The following is a 15,102-nucleotide window of genomic DNA, read 5'->3' on the forward strand; positions in this document are numbered from 1 at the left end:
GTGTGTGCTAGGCAAGCACTCTACCAACTGAGCCTTTAAACACTAAGCCTCAGCAGGAACACAGCTTCCTCCCGTGCGGTATTAAGGAGAACACAACCTGCCAGCCCTTACTTGAGCCCGATCCAGGGGTGGGCGGTGCCAAAAGGGCGCAAGGCCGCCGGGATTTGTTCCAAAGCCACTCCTTCCTCCCGTCCTCACCCCCCCCCCACTCTCACTGGTCCCACCCTTCTTCCGGTCCCTCCTTCAAGATCCCATTCCTTCCGGTCGCGCCCTCCCTACGCCTATACCTTTTTCCGCCATCCTCATTGGTGGAAAACAACGAGCCGCCCCCAAGTTGCGGAGATCCATCGTCCGGGTAGTCTTTCCCGGAAATGACGCTAGGCCCGCCCCTGAGGAAGTGACAACAGGAGTGCCCTTGACGGGCAGGCCGGCTGGGCTGTGGTCCCTCCGCTCGAGCTGCCGGGAGGTAGGAGCCCCGCGGGGTGGGCTGGGCGGCGGTGGCGCGCTGCTGTGCACGCTGGCCACTAGCGGAGAGAGCACGCGAGAGGGGAGACCTGGTCTCGGCAGCCGCACGTCCTGTGCTCTCGGTCTCTACGTACCCTCGTCCCCCTTCTCTTTGGTACCCCATGTCTGGTTCCTATGCTTCTTAGTTCCTCCTTCCGTAATTGGGGTTCTTTGCCCAACCTTCGAGAGCTCCCTTTTCCCTCTTTAATTTCCCATGGAAACGCATTTTAAAAGAGCGGTAAGTAGAGTAAAGATTTTCCAGATGGCCTTGGGTTCCAATTAACTGTCCTTTAAAAACTGGGTTGCTTTGGTCATGTCACTTAACCTACCGGAGACCTGGGTTGCCCTGAATGTGGACGGCGTTAAAACAGCTTCTTCAGAGTTGGTCTGGGAGAACCGGTGACGTAACGCACTTGAGCCTGGTTCTTGTTCCATCAACCTTTTTAATTCCACCTCAGTCTTTTTTTTAATATTTATTTATTTATTATGTATACAATATTATGTCTGTGTGTATGTCTGCAGGTCAGAAGAGGGCACCAGACCCCATTACAGATGGTTGTGAACCACCATGTGGTTGCTGGGAATTGAACTCAGGACCTTTGGAAGAGCAGGCAATGCTCTTAACCTCTGAGCCATCTCTCCAGCCCCCTCCACCTCAGTCTTGGATTTCATTTCGGTTGTCCACCTGTTCTCTGCCTGTCTAACTTATGTCTGTTCTGTGGTTCTCATTCCTCACTCACCTAGGTATCTTGTTGTTGCTGTGTGGAGGTTTCAGAAACAAGAGTTTTAATATATAGCCTAAACTGACCTTGATTTATATCCTCCTGCCTCAGCCTCCCAAATGCAGGCATGATGAGTCCTGGCCCTCAGAAATCATACATTACAGTATTTCCATGCATTTGGCTTCTAGCTCAGCGTGTCCCGACACCTCAGTACTCCAGAATGCCTTATTTTCCAAATGTGTTTCCTTCCTGTTATGTACCCCAGCTCTTCCTGCCTCTTTCCCTTACAGATGGCTCAGCGGCTTCTCCTGAGGAGGTTCCTGACCTCGATCATCCCCAGGATGCCCCCTCAGGGTGGGTGGGCTCCCCTCACCCCTAGAACCCAGCAGACCCCACAGCACGGTCATGGTGGTCTGCCAGGAACGGCCAGCCCAGCCCGGACGTTGCACACCACCAGAGTCTCCTCAACGACCTTTAATGTCCAGGACGGACCTGACTTTCAAGACAGAGTTGTCAACAGTGAGACTCCAGTCGTTGTGGATTTCCATGCGCAGTGAGTACTGGGGGCAGCGAGAGCCGGGGTCTCACTTGAACAAGGATTTATTGAATGCCCACTGTGACTCAGCCATGCCCAATGCTTCTCCCACACAGACTCGTTATAAAGACTTCGAGGCCCAATACCTGCCCTTAAGAAGCATGCATGCTGTGGTGGCGCACGCCTTTAATCCCAGCACTCGGGAGGCAGAGGCAGGCGGATCTCTGTGAGTTCGAGGCCAGCCTGGTCTACAAAGGGAGTTCCAGGACAGGCTCCAAAGCTACAGAGAAACCCTGTCTCGAAAAACCAAAAAAAAAAAAAAAAAAAAAAAAAGAAGCATGCATGCAGTATGGTAGGAGACAGGCTGCCAGTCTTCAGAGCGGGCTAGGATGAGAGCTGCATTGTGCCTATCTCTTACATCTCACTGCCTGAAACGCTCAGTCTTTTCTTCAGTGTGGAATAACGTCATTTTTGTTTTAACATCTCACCCAGTAAAACTGTGGGAAGGGCTGGGCAAAACGTTATCAGTGCCCCCATACCCAAGTGTATATGGAGCAGGCAGGAGGTGTGTCTTCTCAGTACTGTAGAAATGTATTTTAGAGATATAAATGTCTGCATTTTAGCCTGGTCTTCATTTCCAGGCCTTTAGACCTGGTTCAACCGAAAAAGCCAGCAGACCCCATAGAACAGCATCCCAGAAGAAACCGGTGTGTCTAATTAGAATCAGGAGGTTTTCTAGACACATCTCACAGGTTCTTTCTTTTCTGCCTGGTCCTTTCTCTGACTCACCAAGTTGCCTTGGGTAGGCCAGTGGGTGTCCTTGTCACCTGACAGAAGGCCTTACAGACCGGCTTTTTAGATATTTAGATTTGTTCATTGATTGAAATTTATGACTGGAAGTTTGGGGGTAAGGATGACAGGTTGAGTTGGTCTCTCCGTGTAGCCCAGGTCAGACCTGAGCTTCCCCTGCCTCCACCTCCTACATATATGAAATGGCTGGTGTGTGCCAGCTCATAGAAAGGGGTAAAGCAGGAGCTGACAGCCAGGGATCTGTGGGAGGCAGTCATTCCGCCCTCCTGCTATGGTGGAGGGCTTCGGAAAAGGATGGTCAGTGAGCTAACCCTTTTTTCCTCATAAGGTAGCTGATTGCATGATTCAGGTTTGTTCACTTAGTGCCAGGCACCTCTCTGGCACCACATACAGAGATGCGAGCTGATAGCACAGCATCTGTCCTTGGGGAATTCCCACTCCCCAGCTAAGGAGGGACCACTCATGTCCATTGCAGTGTGACCCTCAGCCGGTGACACAGAATAAGAAACCAGAGAAACCTTGCCTTGAAAAAAAGAAGTAAAAGAAAATATCCCAACACTCGGGAGGCAGAGGCAAATGGACCTCTGAGTTTGAGGCCAGCCTGGTCTACAGAGTGAGGTCCAGACCAACAAGGGCTACATAGGGAGACCCCATCTCACACTGCCACCCATCCCCCAAAAAAGGAAAGAAGGAAAAATACTTTTATGTGATCCTGGCTCCGCTTGTTCTATCAAGACGGGGCTTCACTGTGTAGTCCAGGCTAGCCTCAAATTCCTCTTCTTTTTCTGTCTTAGTTTCCATTGCTATGATAAAATACCCTGACAAAAGAACCTTAGGGAGAAAAGGTTGTGACTGACAGCGCCGGTGCAGTCCATCGTGGCAGAGAAGTCACAGTGGCAGGGGCTTGGGGCAGCTGCTCACACTGTGTCCATAAAGAAGAAGCAGGGGGTGAATATTTGTGTTCAGCTCCCTAGCTCCCCCCCCCCTTAACATTATTTATTGTATGTGTGCATACTTGCATGCTGGAGCCATGGTGCACAGTGGAGGTCAGGTCAGCCCTCTGGAGATGGTTCATTACTACCATGCAAGCTCCCAAGACAAACTGGGATGTTGGGCCCAGCAGCAAGTGCCCTCGCCCGCTAAGCCGTCTTGCTTGCTCACTTTCTCCTTTTTCTACGATTCAGAATCCTAGCTCAGAGAGTGGTGCCACCCACCCATGACTGCTGTGGGTCTTCCTACCTCAGTTTACCTCATCAAGATACTCCCCACAGACATGTCCTGAGATGCCCTCTCCCTAGTTAAGGAGTTACTGGACTGCACCCCCATGCCAGGCTCTGCTTCTTACCTCTGTGTCATCTGCAAGAACGCCACAGGCCTTCCTTTCCTCGGAGCCTGCCTTCTCTGAAGGCTCTGCATATCGCCAAGGAGGCCCAAAGACTGGCCATCGTATATCCTCCCGGGTTTCGCACTCTTTAGCTCCGCTGTCAGAGTCCATGTGGGCCCCAGGGAGGCTCTGGGGAGGCAGGTGGAGCAGCAAGCACGCTGAAGACTGACTGTGTCCCTTCTCACCTTCTGAGGTGGTGTGGCCCCTGTAAGATCCTAGGACCGCGGTTAGAGAAGATGGTGGCCAAACAGCATGGGAAGGTGGTGATGGCCAAGGTGGACATTGACGACCACACAGACCTTGCCATCGAGTATGAGGTATGTATCACCATGATTTGCCAGGGAGTGGCCTCAGGGAAGGGGAGGTGGGAATCACCCAATAATCAGTAAGGGGCATGTCTGATATTCTTCTAGCGCTCTTAGGAGGAAGGTCTCTGGGCTTTGCACACAGGGCCCTGTTGAGCCTCTGACACCCTTCAGAAACGGGTTACACGGCCTGAAGCACTAGTCATTCCCTGTTGTTTATTTTTTGAGATAGGGTGTCATATACCCCAAACTGTCCTTGAACTCCTGACGCTCCTGCTTCTGCCATTCAGCTGCTGGGATTATAGGACTTTGCCTCCATGTCTGGCTACCCGCCTCATGTGCAGTCAGCTATTGCTTATGAGCCCTGGCTGACATGCCAGGCATGGGTGATTATGGCACAGGTAAGGAGACTTCCTTGTCCCCAGATGTTTCTTGGCTTGCCAGGAGAAAACATAATGACATGATCATTGCAACCTATGAGAAGTTGTATGAGGAGAGAAACTGCAGGTTATTCTGGGAGGAAGTGGCCAGGACAAGGAAGAGTTCGCATTCCAGGGCCTCTGACCTGATGTGTAAGCAAAGGATACACCGAGGGAAGGAAAGAGTTGAGAGCAATCAGCAAAGAGACCTGAAGGAGCTAGAAGTGAGGGTTTACCCCTGCAATCCAGAGACAGAGGCAGGAGTTCGAGACCAGTCTCGGTACAGAGTGAGCCTTGGTCTCAGTACAGAAACAGCAAAAAGACAGGAAGGAATTGACTTGACTTGTTTATGTGGGCATTCAGCTCCAGCGCAGGTCCTGGTGTCAGGCGCTAGATGTGACTGGCGGAGCTGGAGAGATGGCTCAGTGGTTACGAACACTGACTGCTCTTCCAGAGGACCCAGGTTCAATTCCCCACACCCACATGGCAGCTCACACCTGTCTATAACTCCAGTTCCAGGTGATCTGATGACACCTTTACACCAATACACATAAAAATAAAGTTAAATATAGATGTAGCTGGCAGCAGACAACACTGACCTTGGGACTGGAGAGATGACTCATCAGTTAAGAGCACTGACTCTTCTAGAGGACCCGGGTTCAATTCCCAGCACCCACATGGCTGCTCACAATCAATCATAACAACGGCCCCAGAGGATATGACTCCCTCCTTCCTCTGGCACTGCATATACAAGGTGCATTTGACATGTAGGCAGGCAGAATACCCATTTACATCAAATAGAAATAAAGAAAAAAATAAAACAAAAAACACACTGACCTCACCAAACAGCATTCAAGAATGTTGAAGGGGCTGGAGAGATGGCTTGGTGGTTAAAACACCGGCTGCTCTTCCAGAGGACACAGGTTTAATTCCCAGCAACCACATGGTAGCTCACAACTGTCTGTGACTACGGTTCCAGGGGATCTGACACCCTCATGCAGACATGAATGCAGACAAAACACCAATGCACGTAAAATGAAATAATATTAAAGAAAAAAAGAATGTTGAGGGCCTGGAGAGATGGCTCAGTGGTTAAATACACTGGCTGCTCTTCCGGAGGACGTGGGTTCAATTCCCAGCACCCACATGGCAGCTCACAACTGTCTGTAACTCCAGTTCCTGGGGTCTAACATCCTCTTCTGGCCTTTGTTGACAAAAGTCCCATACCTGTTTTTAAATAAACAATATCAAAGTTCAAAACAAGTTTGCAATCTTTTGGGGGGTGATGGGGGTTCAAGACAGGGTCTCTGTGTAGCCACGACTGTCCTGAAACTCACTCTATAGACCAGGCTGGCTTTGAACTCAGAGAGATCCACCTGCCTCTGCCTCCCGAGTGCTGAGATTAAAGGTGTGTGCCACCACCACCTGGCAAAATACATCTTTTTTAAAATAGAACTTTTACTCTCTGAAGGCTCAGATGGCAAACGCATGAGGCTGTCCCTTAAGTCCCCAACCACAGGACAGACTAAAGGCCGTGGCATGTTCCGGCAGCTCTGTTTACAAACGTGGACAGCCAGTGGAATTTGGCCTGAAGGCCGCGGTCTGCTTACTGCTTTCAGGTACAGGCTCCTGGTACAGAGGCCTTGGCAGTCACAGATAGCACTTTGGCTTTTGGAGGGTTTCAGAGTTGAAAGTTTTGGCTTGGGGACACTCAGTAAATATCTGTAAATTTCCAAACACTGGTGGGCGTGGTACAAAGATGGGAACAGGGTGGAGACTTCTTCTGAAGCTCAGGTTGGCCTTGATGTCACCAAGTAAGAATGACCTTGCATTTCTGATCTCTGTCCCTGTCCTGTGTTCCGTGTCCCCCCCCCCCCCCCCCGTGCAGTGCTTCCAGGTGTGTGGTCACATCTGTCTGAGGACTGTCTTTTCCGAGGAGGTTACATGAGAGCAGAACCTGAAAGCAGTGATGAGTGAAGTGTGTCAGCTCAGGCAGCAGCCGCTGGGCTGACCACTGGCCCTACCCAGGGAGGTGGCTATCCTGTGGCTGTGTGAGTGGAAGAGTGAGGGCTGGGAGGCCCAGCGGCTAGGAAAGCAGACCAGCCTGGAGCAGGGGGTCCTGGGAAAGCTATGCTGACAATGATTTCACAGAGCCAAGGTCACGCCTGGCCGCCTGGGGGCCAACTCTGGTTCACAGGCATGTTTGGTCTGGCTCTCAGAGTGTTTTAAGAAAGGGGAAGCCAGGTATTGATATTTAATACTTAGAAGGATTTGTGCAAGCCATAAGTCCAGCATCAGGACAGCCTGGGATAGATAGCAAGTTCTGTGGTGGCAATGCTTTTTTTTTTTAATATATATTTATTATGGATACAATATTTTGTGGTAGCAATGCTTTTTTATTTATTTATTTATTATGGATACAATATTCTGTTTGCATATATGCCTGCAGGCCAGAAGAGGACACCAGACCTCATTACAGATGGTTGTGAGCTACCATGTGGTTGCTGGGAATCGAACTCTGGTCCTTTGGAAGAGCAGGCAATGCTCTTAAACCGCTGAGCCATCTCTCCAGCCCAGGTGGTGGCAATGCTTTTAATCACAGCACTTGGGAGGCAGAGGCAGGTGGATCTCTGTGAATTCGAGGCCAGCCTGCTCTACAAGAGCTAGTTCCACGACAGACTCCAAAGCTACAGGGGAACCCTGTCTCAAAAAACCAAAAAAAAAAGTTCTTGACTGGGTGTGGTGGCAGTGCACACCTTTTATCCCAGCACTCGGGAGGCAGAAGCAGGTAGATTTCTGTGAGTTCGAGGCCAGCCTGTTTACAGAGTGAGTTCCAGAACATCCAAAGATACACAGAGAAACCCTGTCAAGACTGGAGGAAGTTGGCGGGGGGGGGGGGGGGGGGCTGTGGGGGATGGGGACGATGACTTCTTTTTCCGAATTCAGGCACCCAGGCTCTGTTAACTTTGCTTACCTTCCCCACACCAGCTATAAAGTACAGTTACCCATGCTAGGACCAGAGCCCATGGAGGAAAACGGGTGGGTAGTGTGAGAATTGTCATCCATCCCCTGAGCTGGACAGAGTGGGGTGGTTAGTCAAAGGAAGTCAGACTGCCTGGGGCAGAGGAGAGGAAATTAATTTTGGGAAGACAGGGCCGCTGATGACCATGACCACTGCTGATGCAAGGCCATCCCGGAAACTTCATAGCCCAGGTCGCTCAAGGGCGTGGGTGGAGGAGGGGTTGCTGGTTTCTGAGCCCTCCCACCAGTTGCTTGATCAGAGGGGGCCTTGAACCTTTGAGCCACCCCTGACTTTCCCTAGCTTACTCAGTGCACCCCCCAGGGCCCCTGCAGGTCCAAGTGCGAATGGGTAGAAACTTCTGGTAGAAACTCAAGACTGGAACCACACAGGGCAACGGTCAGACTAAGACTTCCAGGCTACCTCCTGAGACCTCCGGATGCTACCACATCAGCTTCAGTTTCTTTTACTGCAGACCAACCACGTGCCAAGGCCTGGGAACTAGTAAGACAGAAAGCAGACTTCCCACTAACAGGGGTCCCACAGGTGACAAGTTCCCTGCACTCCTGCACTCCAGCAAACCTGGGGTGGTGTGAGTAAGGACAGCCTTTGGCAAGGCAGGAAGGTGAGGAGTCCTCTGGGACCCTCCTCCTCCCCCTGCCCACCATCCACATAGTACCCTGGTTATAGAGAAGGGTATCTGGGCAGCATCCTCCTCTTGGCCTCCTTGTTTGGTCAAGCCCTGAGGGCTCAGGAATCCCAACAGGATCATCTTGGCCATCGCATCCCTTCTCCCACACCTGTTCTTTCTAAAGAGAGTCCAAGAAGGAAGATTGCCTCTAAGTGATCCCCAAACCCCTAGGAAGCTTCCTACAAGTCCTCAAGCCCTCCCAACTCCCTCATGCTTCCTCCATGCCCACTCTGATTACCACAGTCCCTGGGGGTGGGGTCTTGAGGCTTTTAGGGTTTCACTGACAACCCCCACTCCTATTCTGCATGGTCTCAGAGGGTGCAAGGCCTGCATTTGCCCATCTCTCCTGACCATGGAGACCTTCCTAGTTCGGGGGCTGTGGAGGGGAGGCAGTAGGGAAGGAATGGGACATCTGCTGTCCCCTGAGGCATCTCTCTCAGCCTTATACTTGAACATATAATCCCAACACGCCGGCATCGCCTGTAACCTGACCATCTGACATATCCACTGTCACTACTTGGGAGACTTATCTAAAGCTTTAGTTTTTTTTTCCTGAGATGGGGCAGGTGGGATGGGGGTGGGGTGTTCCAGACTGGTCCCACCATCCAGACTGGCAGAGGATGGCCTTGAACTCCTCATCTTTCTGCCTCCACTTCCTGAGAACTGTGTTAGAGGCATACACCACCACTCCCAGTTTAAAGGTTTTCTGCATGCTAAGCAAGCACTCTACCAACTGATCCATGTCTACAGCCTGGTTTGGCCTTTCTTTTTGTTTTTCCTTTTTAGCATAAATATACCCCAGTAGACAAATCATTAACTGTAGAAGGAAGTTTCTGTCCCACCCAGTCCTGCAGCTGTTCAGTCCCTAAGAAATGCACAGAGGTTTATATTAATTATAAACCGTTTGACTTATTAGCTTATATTAATTATAAACCATTTGACTTATTAGCTCGGACTTATTATTAACTAGCTCTTACAACTTAAAATAACCCGTAATTCTTGTCTGTGTTTTAGTCACGTGGCTTGGTACCTTTTCTCAGTAATGCATTCTCATCTTGCTTCCTCTGCATCTGGCTGGTGACTGCATCTCTGCCTTTCCTCTTCCCAGAATTCTCGTAGTCTGGTCGCCCTGCCTATGCTTCCTGCCTGGCTACTGGCCAGTCAGCGTTTTATTAAACTAAAACAAATGACAATTCTCTACAGAATACAAGAGCATTATCCCACAGCAATTAACTGGTTTAAAATATATGGTATTTTAATCATTTCTAATTACTTTGTTTGGAAATAAGTGCCTCTCAAACTTGAATATGACTGGGTTGTTGTTTGTTTTGTTTTTATCATTACCATATGTGTATGCATGGGTCCACATGCCATGACACATGTGGAGGTCAGAGGACAGCATGTGGGAATTGGTTCTCCCCATTATGTGGGCTTCAGTGATTGATTTCAGGTTGTCAGGCTTTGTGGCAAGTGCATTTACTCACCAAGTGACCTCACTGGTCCTCCTGGAATATTCTTTTTTTCCCCCCAAGACAGGGTTTCAGTACCTATGTCCTGGAACTCACTCTGTAGACCAGACTGGCCTTGAACTCACAGAGATCCGCCTGCCTCTGCCTTCCAAGTGCTGGGATTAAAGGTGTGCATCACCACCCTGTGGAATATTTGTTTTTTCTTTCCGTTTTTCGTATCATGTGTAATGCATGGTTTTGCTTGTGTGGGAGCCTGTGTGCACATGCATGTGCATCCATACAGAGGCCCATGCTAGACGTTGGGAATCGTCTACCTATCCATTGAAACAAGGTCTCTCAAACCTAAAGCTAGTAGCCATGTTGCTACCACTTGCCCTCTCTGAGTCCTCTTGGAATAGGTGCTTTGAACCTCAGTCTTCTCATCTCTAAGATGGTGGGATAGGAGGGTTAGGATGTCGCTCAGTGACCGCTCTTGTATGCAAGAAAACAAGCAAAATGTACCAACCCAGGGACAGCAGTCTGTGTGCAGGCTTGCATATGGAGCACCCAGGATCTCCCATGACACCTAAAAACGCCCTTCAGTTGGCCACAGAGGTCACCAGCTTCCTGTGGTATCTCTCGACTGTGCTAGCCTTTGATGGTTTCTTAGCCGTGTTGCTAGTGGGTGAGACAAGATGCTGCAGATCAGTGGGCAGGGGCCTCATGAGCATTCCCAGGGACGGACTCCTCCAGGCTAGGAGGTCCCGGGTGGCCTCTTGGACAGCACAGGCAGCATGGTTGAGCATGTCCTTTCCCTAGCCCTTGGTTCCTGTTGTCCTGTCAAAAACTGAGGGGAAGCCAAGGTTGTCTCAGTTCCCATCACCTTTATCTTTTGGGTGGAGGGTGGGGGTAGGGAGTCTTGGTTTTTTGAGACAGGGTTTCTCTGTGTCACAGTCCTGACTGTGCTGGAACTCTCTGTAGACCAGTCTGTCCTCGAACTCACAAAGATCCACCTGCTTCTGCCTCCCAGGGGCTGGGATCAACGGTGTGCATCACCACCGCCTGGCACCCATCACCTTCCTAGGACCACATACAGGGGCCTGAGCATTGACACTGATGGCCATGCTCTAAACACCAAGCCTCTTGATTACGGAGCAGCAAACGCTTTGGCCTCCTGTCACAGCCCAGATACCCAGCTAGAAACTGTTCTGGGAGCCTGTAGCTGTGTGCATGCGTGTTTACAGTGTGTGTTGCTCAGAGTTTTGAGAAAGCGCTTGATCAGTAGTGACCAGACCTCAACTGTCAGGGACACCAGCCTGACCTCCGTGTCCCAACATGCACAGAGGCATGCACACACAGCAGAACCTCACAAGAGGGAGACTCCATCCACTCCGACTGTCTCAGGGAGGGAGTGGAGAGGCCTGCTTAGAGTGCCAGGACAAAGGGAAGCTGTTTGTTTTGGGGGTTTTTTTTGGTGCTGGATGGAACCCAGGCCTCATGCCTAGTGGACAAGTACTCTACCGCTGAGCCACACCCTCAGCCCCAGACCACATCTTAAAAGTGGAGTATTTATTTTAAGGGGACGGAATGTCCACCAACGGAACGTTTCTGCCAAGTTGGAAGTTAAGTGGTTGAGCTTGTCCTCTAATTGCAGAGCCAGCCTTAGGGTGCTGCAGTTCAGTCATCAGCCACTAGATGGTGCAGGAACACACCCAGTGGCGCTTCCTGGAGCCTGTTTTGCGGCTCCCTGCCTTTTCCTGGAGACAGTGCAAGCCTGGTGGTGGGCTGTTAATGCCACCACCCATGCAAGAGTCTGACCAGGACAAGAGCCAGCAGAGAGGCTGAGGCGAGGACACCCATGGTGCTGGCACATACCCTGGGTCCCCCACATCACCTCCAGAGGCACTAACAAGAGCAGGGACCGTGTTCTCCATGCTGTTTTTCCCATTAGGAATGGCTGTAGGGCCTGTCAGGTAGCAAGTGAGAACTATACCATAGGGCCAAGGTGACTTTCACTTCTCTTTGCCCCACTTTGGATATTATCTCAGTCTGGCCTGTAAGATGACTCACCCCACAGCCCTCAGGCTGTAGGAAGACCCAATGGGTTTCTGTCCATTGCTCTTGTTACTTTGTAGTTAACTTGTATGTAAATTAAGCCTTGTTTATCTTACTCTGTTTATATAAGTTCTCAAATGCCAGCAAATACCAAGCATTGGGCAACACATGCCAGACACGCCGGCCTCATCTATATTTCATGTAATCTATATGGGTCCCCAGAACTGTGGAAATGGGGCCTCATGGACCAGGAATGTCCATTTTCCGCCTTTTGCCAGCCCTGATAAACCTCAGATCACATATGGCTGTCTCCCTTCCACGCTATATAGGAAGAGGCTATGAATGTCTGGTCCCTGATACCATTAACTATATCCACCAAAGTGGTTCTCGTGGGGCCAAGCTTCACGACACCCACTGTGTACCATGTGCCCTGTGCTGTGTCTTAGAGTGTGTCATTTTGCATTCCTATCATACTTAAAAGTACTGTTAGTGTCTCCATGTGCTGAGGAAAGCTGAGGCTTGAGGTAGTGAAGGGGTTACCAGGGTCAGCCAGCCCTGAAGCTTGCTTCCCTGACCACCGCAGTGGGACTCTGATATCTATCCCAAACACTCAAGGTAAACCATGCCTTGCCCAGTATATAGAGAAGGGTCACGAGGCTCAGAAAGCAGCCTGGCGTGTGGCGCACACCCTGGTTATTTTCATCTTGTCATTCCAGCCAAACCGCGGGGCCAGTGAGTCAGTCATGTGGTTCAAGGAGGAGGGTACTGCTGGGAGCTTGCAGTGGAAGAAGCTCCAATGGGTGGGCCTCTAGGCCCCGCACCCAGCAGAGACCCCATTTCCTTTGGCACAGTCTGATTTCAGCCTTCTCTGCAGGGGCTTGGGAAGGTGAGTGAGGCACATTGACCTCCAAGTGATTTAGCCTGTGGTTCTCTCACCCAGGTATCAGCTGTGCCTACAGTGCTGGCCATCAAGAATGGGGACGTGGTGGACAAATTTGTGGGCATCAAGGATGAGGACCAGCTGGAAGCCTTCCTGAAGAAGCTGATTGGCTGACTGGCTGACAAGCAGGAAAGAGTCATGGCTGCCCTTGCTTGCTGGAGCCTGTTTGGGGAGGAGCCTAGTAGAAGTCCCTGAGCTGTCATCCTTCCTGCCCCACCCCTGTCTTGTCCCCGTGGGTCCGGCCTTTGGCAGCAGACCTCCAAACTAGAAGCCACCAGTGCTGCAGAGCCAGCTCTCACCCAGGGTGGCCAGCAGGGGAGCAGTGCTGCTGGCGTGGGGGCATCCTGGGCACCTCCTGCTGTCTGCTCCTTCGAGGGCCTGTCCTTATTCCCCCACATGCTAGAAGAGCCTGGGCCAGCCGGTAGTGAGACTGCGCAGGCTCAGTCCCCATCAGCAGTCCTCTGAACCACTAGCCCCCTCTCCTGCCTCTGACACTCTCTTCTGCCCCAGTTTGAAAACAGAAACCAGAAGCTGAACAAGCGAGAGTAATGTGTGATTCTCTCATTTTTCGTAGGTCTATAATAACTTTCTATGACCCTTCTACCTCTTGCTGTGAAGAACAGAGCCCACCCCACACCCTCTAGCTGTCCCCTCTCCTTTGTCCCCTCCCTGGGCTAACTGGACCTTGGTTCTGGTTCCCTGAGCAGGAGGAGGAGCTGTGAAGAAGTCAGACCAATAAAACCAGGTTTGCACTGCCACCAGCTTCTGTCTGTGGGTGCCAAGCACTGGGGTGGGTGTTCCTGTGCCACGGCTGTCCCTGAATCCTCTTAGATTGTCCACCCTCTGTGACTTCTGTTCCTGTCCATTACATCACACACGCCCCCATGCCCTCTAAAGCCCAGAGGGTATTGTACTGTTTCCATATGTGAATATGGCCTCAAGGAATGCAGGCTGGGACTTCTACCAAAAGTGGTTGTCTCAGAAACCTGGACTCTGAGCCACGTGTGGTGGTGGCAGGCACACCTTTAATTCCAGCTCTGTGAGTTCAAGGCCGGCCAGCTCAGTTCCTGGACAGCCAGAGCAACACAGAGAAACCCTGCCTCAAAAAAACCTAAAGAATAAAAGACCTGAACTCTGACCTTTGACACCCTCAGACCTTCTGGGGCCTTCTTCCTAGACTGGCATCTGGCCTCTGGCTGGATGGTACTTCTTCCCATGTATGCCCACAGGAAGTTCTAATCTTGGTACCGGACCCTCCACCCATCCTGTTCCCTCTCCAGTGCCCTTGGCCATTAAGAGTGCCAGGCTGCCCAACCAAGAAAACCAGCCTAACGCCTTTCTGGGGCTAAGCAGCCCCTGTCACCCGATATCTGCTTTCTGCAAGCCTTGATCACTTGATGACAGAAAGTCCTGACACTCTGAACCGAGTTTGTGGTGCCCTTTGCTGTGTGCATTGTTCACAGTGGCACACATTCCGTCTTCTCACCGAGACCTGCAGACTGGCAAGGACGCTGCCATTGCTGAAGCAGAAGGGGGGCGGGTATACAAAAAACCTCAGCCCCCCTTGGGGCTCGGCGGTGGCGGTTAGGGGCTCAGTGGTTAAGAGCACTGACTGCTCTTCAGGGGTCCTGAGTTCAATTCCCAGCAACCACATGGTGGCTCACAACCATCTGTAATGAGATCTGGCGCCCTCTTCTGGCCTGCAGGGATACATATGGGCAGAACACTGTATACATGAGAACAAAATAAAATAATTATTTCTTTAAAAAAAGCCAGGTGGTGGTGGCGCACGCCTTAAATCCCAGCACTAGGGAGGCAGAGGCAGGCGAATATTGGTGAGTTTGAGGCCAGCCTGGTCTACAAGAGCTAGTTCCAGGACAGGCTCCAAAGCTACAGAGAAACCCTGCCTTGTAAAACTAGAAAAACCCTCAAGTCCAGAAGGAAACTGAGCTAGTGACTGCTACACAAGGTAAATGAATGATAACCATTTGTCGAGCATGTCCTGGGTACCAGGCATGTTCAGTGTCTTCATTTATAGCAGCCTCCAAGAAGTACATTAAGGTCAGGGGTTAGAGAGCATGGCCAAGGTCATGAAGCCCACCAGTGGCCAAACGTTTCTGTGTCTTCATGTTGCTTAGGGCCAGTCTCGTGTATACCCAGCTAGTCTTGAACTTGCTAAGGGTGAGCTTGAACTCCTGATCCTCCTTCTTCCCCCTCTGGAGTTCTGGGGTTGCTGGCATACACCCCTAGTTTTATTTAGTGCTGAGGAT

The 15,102-nt window shown here is 51.0% G+C and overlaps 1 protein-coding gene across 2 annotated transcripts; it reads left to right on the plus strand.

The window, feature by feature from the left end:
* Window positions 1-370: 370 nt before the first annotated feature.
* Window positions 371-13,590, plus strand: Txn2 (thioredoxin 2). 2 transcript variants are annotated; one of them, XM_075959998.1, is made up of 4 exons: window positions 371-466; window positions 1,517-1,779; window positions 4,149-4,272; window positions 12,833-13,590. In XM_075959998.1, exons 2-4 carry the CDS (start codon window positions 1,517-1,519, stop codon window positions 12,944-12,946), a joined length of 501 nt encoding a protein of 166 aa, XP_075816113.1. In that variant the 5' UTR covers window positions 371-466; the 3' UTR covers window positions 12,947-13,590. The 2 variants fall into 2 exon arrangements, with proteins under 2 accessions (XP_075816113.1, XP_075816112.1); XM_075959997.1 differs by lacking the exon at window positions 371-466 and adding an exon at window positions 549-742.
* The last annotated feature ends 1,512 nt before the right edge of the window (window positions 13,591-15,102 follow it).

Source organism: Microtus pennsylvanicus, chromosome 2 (assembly GCF_037038515.1).
Source record: "Microtus pennsylvanicus isolate mMicPen1 chromosome 2, mMicPen1.hap1, whole genome shotgun sequence".
NCBI lineage: Eukaryota > Metazoa > Chordata > Mammalia > Rodentia > Cricetidae > Microtus > Microtus pennsylvanicus.